We start from the raw sequence: 9640 nt of genomic DNA on the forward strand, positions 1-9640 counted from the left end.
CTTTTTAGCATCCAAACAGGGGTGTTTTTGAGCGAGTCATTGCTGCATTTTTAGCTTTTTAGCCCTCATTCATAAGTGTCTCTTGGCAAATTGTGGCTGTTTTTCCAGCTGCTTTTTAGCCTTGAAATTTGAGTGTTTTCAAGCAACCAATGTATGTTTTTTTCAGTGACTTTTTAGTCTCCAAACACGGGTTTCTTAAGCAAGTCATCGCTGTGTTTCTTGTAGCTTTTTGGCACCTAAACATTGGTATTTCTTAACCGCCTGTGGCTGTTTTTCCAGCTCCTTTTCAGCCCCCAAACATCTGTGTTTTTAAGGATCACGGGGCTGTTTTCCAGTAGGAATTGTGCCACGAAAAGTTTTTTTACCAAGACATTGCTATGTTCCCTGCTGAGATTATGCCTCTAATACTGGATTTTTTAAGCAAAAACATGATCTTTTCCTGTAACCAACCAAGTTGTTTTTGTTCCTTAGTCTAACCATATGTTCACCAATGCACTGTTTAAATGTGAGGGAATGTGAATTTAAACGAACCTCTACATAATGTGCAAATGTAACGTAATATTTATTCTAGCGATTTGGTTGTATCATGATGACATGCTGCAAAAGGCACGCTGCTGCGCTCATGTGGCACAAAGTGCTCTCCACTAACAAAATCATCCCAGTACTTTTGATTTAAAATGACCCTTTTAAATTCTCCATTAGAAGAGGTATCACTCAACTTTCTTCCCTTTGAGAGTCTGTTTTAATTAATACTTTATTTTACAAATGTTTCAAGGTGACTCTGAAGAGGGCTGACATGGAATATTGGCAAATAAAATCAAGAAGAGTATTAAGCTGCCTATTAACTTTTGTGTTTATGTTGGCCTGGACAATGTAAAGTGTGCTCATGATGATTTTTTTCATTATAGACATCTTACGCTCATGAACCTGAAAATTAAAAGGGCATTTCACTGATCCTACATTCATAAAAAGGTCTGTTTATTGATCACGGAGACTACGACTACGCATGTGAACACAGAGATATATTCTAATCAGAAACCTCAAATGCTGTTGAGTTGCATCATGGGAATTGTAAGATCCAGTATTGTGAAGCTTGACTTGATATCTCAACCTCTGCTGCTTTGATTTTGATCATTCGTTTTTTCAATCTGTCTCTCATAAGTCCACCAATTTTACACACAGTGCACCACTAAATAACTGGAGTGCTCCTTTAAGTCTGTTGTTTCAGCCTTACCAGTTACTCGGCATTGAAACATACAAAATGGAATTCTCTCAATCAGTTAAAAATCAGTTTCTCCTGGTTCAGATTCATTCAGAGTTTGTTGTTCCGGAGGTTTTTACCGGGAGCCAAATTATCCACAGAGGTTTCTTCATCACCAAAACAAACAGACAAGGTGATTTAAACCAGTAACAACACTTCAGTTCAAACTGTATGGTTTGACTAAAATGAACAATGACAGCAATATAGTCCACGATGAGCAGCGCTAAAATCAACCTGCGTAGTTGTCCCTCCATTGTGACATTAGAAAGTGTCACATTTATCTTGCAAGTGTACTCTTCTTCAACGTTTGCTTTACTTCCTGGATTTTTCCCACATGGAAATTCTGACCAATCAAGAGCAGCTTTCTCACACAAGGCATTTGATCTGGTCCTCTTGTAAATGCTGCCGTGAGAACACGAACCAACTCTAGGCAATTATACAACTTTGGAACAACATGAGTCCCTGATTCAGACCAAAGGAGACCACTCTAGGGCTGACAGCAGCCTATCATTTGCTCAGCTTGTTTCTCTGATAACTTAAGATCCATACGTTGGGGAGGATTTTACTGTGAGACGAATTATCCGCAAACGTCTCCTCCTCTCCAAAACAAACTGTCCAGGTGATTTAAACCAGTAAAAACACTGAATAAAACAGTTTAATGTCAAAAATCAGCGTTTGTCAGATGCTGTTCAGCACAGCAGGAGCTGGAGCTGAGTTGCTGCTAACGTTTGCTCAGCTTGTTTCTCTGATAACTTCAGATCCAGTCGTCTGACGACTAAAATCCGTCATCATAAAAAACATCTGAAAAAGTTTATCATAAAACTGGATAAAAAGTCAATTTATAACAGCTTCTGGCAGACGACAACAACAAGTCTGATGCATGTGTAAGGGGACATGACGCTACTGAGAGGTGACGGTGACCAAATCTGTGGGTTTGAACATTGTTCAAAACGTTTGGGATATTATAAGTACACAATTCAACAAAATATAAAACATTGGTGTCGTTGTTTTTGGATATTTTAATGCTGAAAAGGTGCATGTTATATCTTTAATAAGACACGCAAACGATTCAGGCTCACGACTCTTTCACTCTTTGACTGTCGGAAGTGACACTTTTTCTTTTTCTTTTGATTCAATGAACGCAACATGAATTTCACATCAAAGACCCCGTCACATGATCGCGCCCCTCCATGTGTCCTCCACAGCCACTTGGCTAAATCACGCTACAATAGCTACAACTGCTTAAAAACCAATCAACCTGACAAACCCATCAGAGCTCACTATCCTAATATTTACGCTGTTTGAGCGTATATCAGAGTTTCCATCTTTAAACTACGGCACAAGCTTACACACCACATAAGCTCTCGTGGCCCGCTTGAAGCCTTATTTATTTTTCCAGGGAAAAGTCGAGGCCAGGACAAACATAATGGCATAATATTCTGTATACAGTGAGGGATGACATCACTGGCAGCGACAGCCAAGAGGGAGATCACACAAGGCTGGAAAACCGCTTGTCTGATCGTCATGTGGCGGGCTGCACACACACACACACACACACACACACAGTGCGGGATACAATTACCCCAACTATTTACACAGCACTCAGTGATTACTGTATTTGTTTCTTATGCTCCTTTACTGTACATCACACACGCTGACCATCAGAGACTTTTAATATATTTAAAACGTGACTGATATTCTTATCATCAAGGTGTAATAAATATGTAAACTATGATTTTGGAGCAAACTTAATGTTTCCAGCTTCACAATGATGGGTCACATTTCCTTTTTGCTTTCTAACATATTTAAAAAACATCAGGGACACATACTCTGATACCATCGGCCGACATTGGTAGATTTATGTTGTTATTTATTATTATGATTATAAAATTACAGCCGATAAATAGAGCCAATAATACAAAGCCAGACTGCTTTTGTTTACTTCATCTACACGGCCAAAATACACACAGAGAAGAAGAAGAAGAGCAGAAGCGACAGTGCAGCATGCTAACTAGAGAGCCAAACATGTTGTCGCTGGTGTGAATGATTTTCACAGTTTTAAAGGAAGACAACATGATTGTGCCGAGGGTCTGATCCCTTTCTGTTGCTGCCATTACACTGGGTAGACGCAGCGCTAAAGGACCGTACCCAAGGCTGCTGCCTTCTCGACTAACAATAAGTTCAATGTCACCCGATTAGCTTGAGCTAACACAACAGCAGCAACTAAAATCCAAAGCTGAGCTGTTACACAGTTCCAACAAACTGCATCCGCAACTAAATGGCTAATTCATAAAACACGTGAGTCACTTCATAAGAAACAAGATGTAACCCTTCCAATTACCCTTATCCTAACCTCACCCATCTCTCTTTTAACGAAACACCTCATAGCTAGCTAATTGCTAACTTAGCAGTTTCATCTGGACTTCTGATTCCGGGCCAAGGAGCAAAGGGGGCTGATCGTGGACTAACGTGTAGGTTAAGCTGTGGGAGTCACGTTGCTGCTCCAGCTGCAGTTACACCTACTGGACTAGAAAAGGCGCTGTGATGTTTGCGAAGTTCCTGTATGTGCCGATCTGATGCGTAGACATTGGGCATAGCTAGTTGGCGGCGGGAATGTCCAAAGAACAAGTAAAATTAGCGACATTAGCACTTTGCTTATTCACAGACAACCTATACGTCCTGGGTTTGGGGCTTTTCCAATGTAACGAAACATGCCTGCAGGAAATGAGCGAAGCAAAAGCAACAACATCTGAGTGTTTCTTAGAGAGACTGACCGGTGCAAGGTAGCCAAGGGGTTCAAGAGTGACATTAAGGACTTTACTTAAGTTAATTAAGAAAGAAGACCAAAACTCTGCTAATTTTAGACTGTAGCCCCTTTTACACTGCCAGATTTTCAGTGAATGTTGGGCCGTTTTGCCGGCAAGCTGTGAGCGTTTAGACACACAGAGCCGGATTGGTCAGTTGATCCGAGGTGCCCAATTTTCCGCCTCGTAGGGTAGACATATTGGTGGTTTTGTTTTTTTGGTTTAAAAAGAACAAGGCAGCACTGTGCCGCAGGAGGGGCTGTTGATGACTTGTGGGAGGAGCTGTTGATGACTTGTGGGAGGAGCTGTTGATGACGCTGCACGTGCGAGCCACTGGCGGTGGATAAACAGGAAACAGCTGATAGCAGGAATTAGCGAGCAGCTAGTAGCAAGAGGGAAACACAAACCTGACAGACACTGTAAAGATGAGCAACTGGGGAGACAAGGAATTGCGCGCCCTCCTTGACCTCGCAAACGAAGAGGCCATTAACCGTCAGATGACGGGGACGGTGAAGAACGGGCCGACTTATGAGAGAATCGCCGAAGGACTGACCAGCCGTGGCTTCCCTCCCACGTCACTGTTTACGTCACACGCTGAGCTACACGTTTTGTTACTTGCTCACGCCCCCCATTGCCCCGAAAAAGGCACATTCTGTATAAACAAAAGTAGGTAGGCGGCATTTTGCTGCACTCCCTGATTTTGTTTTTATACTGCCAATGCTGAAAAAACACTGATTGGGCTTTCCTGCTAATTTGCACAACTCCTGTTTAAAAAGGGCTGAAGAAAAACATATGAGTATATTGGCCAGTGAGAAACCACACCTATCACATAAAGTATTATTACCTGGAATTAAGCTGCTTAGCCTTGCTTAACGTATAGTTAAATAATTAACATAAAGTTACTGAGGTTTAGGAAAAGAAACACGAGGGGGACACCTTAAAAATGTTCACGCAAAGTTCACATGGTTCCAAACACGTCTCCAGGATAAAGTCACAGTGAGGATGTGTTGGCAGTACAGGCCTGCTCATTTTAAACTCCTTAAATAAAGTCATGGAAATTGGAGGAAATATTACTGAAAAATTGTGGAGAAGTTTTGAAAATCCATAGGTATAAATGTGTGGGAACCCTGACAGTCTTTTTTGTTTTATTGAGGGACTTCAACTACATGTAATAAGTTGACACATCTGATTATGTCAAAGCATTTAATCTGAATTCTCAGGCAAAACACTTGTGAAGTTTTCTGATGTACACTACAAAAAATAAATAAAAGAATAAATGACCGTTTGAAAAGTCAGAACTGTGGTTTGTTTCTGTTTCTGTTAACAGACACCAGACTCACAGTTTCTGTCCCGCAGCCATCAGCACACTAAATACAACAAAAATCAAATAATGTTTACTACTGCCGTGCTGCCATCCACGAAGCTCCCTGCTGCACTTTAAATACTTTAACATTTATTTATTTATTGCATTTTTATCCTCTCTGAATGTCCTGGGTCTTGTGTTTTTATGTTCTTTGTTGGAATGCATCACTCGAGTGTCACAAGTCATTTGGTTGTATCCCTGTGCAGTCACATTAAAGGCTTTCTAGTTCTAGTTTAGTGGTGATGTCAGATTTGGTTCGGTCAGAGCTGAATATTAAATCATTTGTGTTTGCTCACCACAGCTCAGCCTTCCTGACCCTCAGGTGTGCATCAACTACAGGTTATAAACTTCTTTTTAAAACACAAAAATGTGAAACTATTTGTTTTCTTATTGGCCAAGAGAAGTAGGTAATTATCTGTTACTGGTATCGTGCATCCCTGAGGGACACCGCTGACCTGTTGTGTCAGGGATGGTCTCCACAGAGAGGTGGAGTCACACTGTTTATTTGTGTGTCAAAGACGGAGCATCAGCCTCGGGGAGGGAGCGAACTGACACTGATTGACAGATGCCTCCAGTGCATTCTCACTTAACTAACATGCAACTGAAATACTTGGCACAAATTCACACTATATCCTTCGCTTTAAAAAAAAAAAGAGGTGAGTTGCAGCTATAAGTAGGAGAATAACAAGTGGAGATAATCCCATGCGAGGCCTGTCCTGAATTCTGTATCATTTTTACTGATGAGCTTCTTGGGCAGCTGCCATGTCAGCGAGGATGCTCGTAAACAAATAATTATTCATACTAATAATCTTCCATATTCATGTGCAAATAAGATCCCTTCCTCGTATCTAAGCAGCTTCAAGGTTGTATGTGGGAGGTTCCCCTAACTAGTGCCTGACTTGACTCATTTCGTGCCAAAAATAGGATCTATCTGAGGGTCAGGGATGTGTGAGCTATATATCATAATTCTGTATAAAACAGACTTCTTATTACTGATTCTGAAACCTACAAGCACTGAATTCAAATGTGTGTTTTCACAACCTCACAGGGAATGCATTTGCCAATTTAAACAAATATGCTGTTATGGGCAAATAGGGATAAAGCGGGAAACAATAATAGTTTCTCTTGTGAAAAGAACTTCAAATTAAAGGGAAACCACAAATAAAATCTCAGATGTTGAAATAAAAGAGTGAGCAGATTCCCGGGTCAGTCAGCACAAACTTTGCGCTTTGTGATGTCACGGGATTTCTCGGAATTGCCCAAATAAATCACCTGCGTAATGAAGGAACTGGTCTAAACCGCTGTGCGTAATTACGCACAAATCAAAAAGGCAGATAATTGAATGCTGGCGCAAAGAAAAAGTTCCATCCTCTTACAGCCAAGTTTCCAAAACTCTGCTGAACTTTGTCTTGAGGTGGGACTCGAGCTCTGGGGGCTCTTCACGTGTCACCATGTAACCTTTTATATGACGCCTCTTGATTAGCTGCTACATTGTAGGATATGCGATAACGCGTATCATATACGTGGCTAAAAATAGTCCACAGACGGGCCCACATCAGAGAGCGCTGCAATGAGGGGAGTCATGTTCGCCATGTGGATGAAACGGCAGAAGGCGGTGGGCACCGGGCGCTGAACTGAGAGGGCTGGACACTGATTTGGCCAGAAGGTTGGAAACAAATTTTGGCAACATGTCGCGCAACTATTAAAATAAGGTGTATTATATTTTCCTAACAGCAACATGACTTTAAACATGCACGCAACATTTCAGCAGGACAAACTCTCCTAATTTAAAATAATACCATAATAACTGTGACAGAAAACACACACACACACACACACACACACACACACACACACACAGGTAGGTGGGAGGACTTGGCACACTGTTTGGTGACTGTTACTCATTACAAGTAAACAGAAACACACACAAGAATTATAACTCAGCCCACTGAAGTTCTCTCTGTGTATCATTAAATCTATGAACGACTACAATGAATCTGAAAGCTGACTGCAGAAATGAGCAAATTATTGGTTTACATAGCACGTACCATTGTGGTGTAGGGAAATGTGCCAACACTCTCAAAGACCCATTTTCCACTCTCAAAAGTTCGGCTTCCAAAAAAAAAAAAAAAAAGTGTGTGGGAGAGAAAACTGCTCGGTTTCTTGTTCAGCTGGGCCTTATACCGGAAGCAAAAGAGCCCTAATACACGGCCTGCTGCCCGGTAAACATTTTTTTTTTTGGTTGGTAATTTGCAGTCAACTCCTCTCAGTCCACAGGAGGACAGAGCTGTATAATCCAAGTCTTCTGCCTCCCGACTTCTTCATGCAAGGTGTTCGTGTTCGCTCTCAGCTCGTGATATTTCCATGAAAAGCGTCTGTCAGCGCGCGCTGCTCTGTGTCCCTTTCTCCAGCCTGTCCCGGTACCGTAATGTCCACCGAGCCGCCGCGCTCTGCGCCACCGACACAGTCACCGTCTGAGCCCCGAGTGACAGAGCAGGAGTCTGGCTGTGCACCGACAGTAAGTAGCTCGCACTCTCTGCTTACGCGCTCACCAAATCAGCTGTTGCTCCTGCATGAGGGGACGACGCCGCGCGCTTTCCCCCTCGTGCATGCTCCGGCTGCGCTGATGTGAAAATGTTCCTCCTCGGTGCTTCCTCTCCCCCCCCACCCCCACCTGTTCCTCAGTGTCCGGAGAAAGTTGCGGAGAGAGCGGCAACCGAACTCGCCATGTGGCCGCGCGGACGTCGCAACATGAGAGGCATCAGAGTTGATGAGAGTAGCGGGACTTTTGGTGGCCAGCCGGGACTGCCTATAGGCTGCACACACAGCACGGAGGTGATAAGAGCCTGTGTGACACACCGAGCTGCCCAAATTACAGAAACAAGTGAGAACACAGCACGCACGCACCGGCGGGGACGTGCGGTGTCCTGCGGCCGCGGCCGGAGAAGCGGAGCGGAGGGCTGGTGAATTATTAATAACCAGAGCGGCTCACAGTCTGTCGTGTTCAGTGAGTAACCAGGGCGGCAGCTGGGGGTTTAGAGGAATTAAATACGGGCTCAGAGTAAACCATGGACGCAGGGGATTAGTAGCTCTCACCGGCAAAAGTGTAGGGGCAGCTCGGGGCCGACGGAGAGGGCGGGAGGGAGCGGAGGTTAGGGAGCGGTGGGGGAGGCAGCCGCGGTGGAAGGTTAGGATAAACCCAAATATTTTTCTGAGTGTGTGAAACACAAGAAGAGAGGAAGCTGTAAACTTTATATTCAGCCTGAAAGCAGGAGACACGTGTGGTCAGCTAAACGGTTTGTAAAATATGACCTCCAACAGCCTGAAACTCAAACATCATTTTACTTTTTATATTTTATATTTTAAGAGGCGGGCTGAAGCCATCCAGGGCTGATTTAAATCTCATGGCAAATTACTGGACAGCTCTCTTACATGTCATGCCTGCGGGGGGAAATATATGAGAGCTTTCAACAGCCTGATTTGAGAGAGTTGTGACACCTTTACGCACAGACACGTCTCCACCCTGCAGGCCTGGTGGCTCCCATCAGCCACATCACACTCTGCTCGGGTTATTATAAAGAACAGGTGCTGCAGCTCCAAAACTATATTTATTCACCACAAATATTAAATCATGTCCTGGATATTCAGATGGAGTTTCAGCAGACACGCCTTCAGGACACAGGAATAAATGACCAAAGTAGCGTTTTGACCTTTTATGGCAAACGGAGCACTTGACGGAAGTGCGCAACTGCGGACGTCACGCAATAAAACGATGTGCGCTGTCAAAATGGATTCCACCTGCCGCCAATTTACTCTGTATTGGTTCAACTTTATCACTTTACAAACAGACAAATAAAAAGCGGATGGAGTCAGAGTTGTTCCTTAAAGAGACAAGCAGCTGAGTGAGAGCAGCACATTCTCAACATGGCGCCTGGACGCAGCCCTGAAATCACTTTTTAGATTCACTTTGGAATAAAAAAAATATATTTTAAATGTTGAAGCAAGACAGGAGGAGTTTAAATTATTTTGTCAATAACGAGAGATCCAATTTATCAGTGTCAGACAAACACATCTGCAAACAATCAGCTACATGTCACCCTTATTCTAAGAGTGAATTAATGCGTAATTAAATTTATTTCAGCCTTTTAATTCATCACAACAAACTCCAGATTAATTTTACAACATTTTCTACATCAATTCATTTAAAATAAA

At 42.9% G+C, this 9640-nt stretch overlaps 1 protein-coding gene across 28 annotated transcripts in view; it reads right to left on the reverse strand.

Moving 5' to 3' along the window:
- The window catches only part of nfixb (nuclear factor I/Xb), a 217732-nt gene extending 209631 nt beyond the window's left edge, over positions 1-8101 (reverse strand). For 8 of the 28 annotated variants that reach the window (XM_078161138.1, XM_078161115.1, XM_078161122.1 and 5 more), the window contains exon 1: positions 7477-8101. In XM_078161138.1, the coding sequence (XP_078017264.1) occupies positions 7477-7479 (3 nt within the window). In that variant the 5' untranslated portion in view covers positions 7480-8101. The remainder of the gene's footprint in view (positions 1-7476) is intronic. The other 20 variants (XM_078161143.1, XM_078161124.1, XM_078161131.1 and 17 more) reach the window with 3 other exon arrangements.
- Positions 8102-9640: the final 1539 nt, after the last annotated feature.

Source organism: Epinephelus lanceolatus, chromosome 18 (genome assembly GCF_041903045.1).
Source record: "Epinephelus lanceolatus isolate andai-2023 chromosome 18, ASM4190304v1, whole genome shotgun sequence".
NCBI lineage: Eukaryota > Metazoa > Chordata > Actinopteri > Perciformes > Serranidae > Epinephelus > Epinephelus lanceolatus.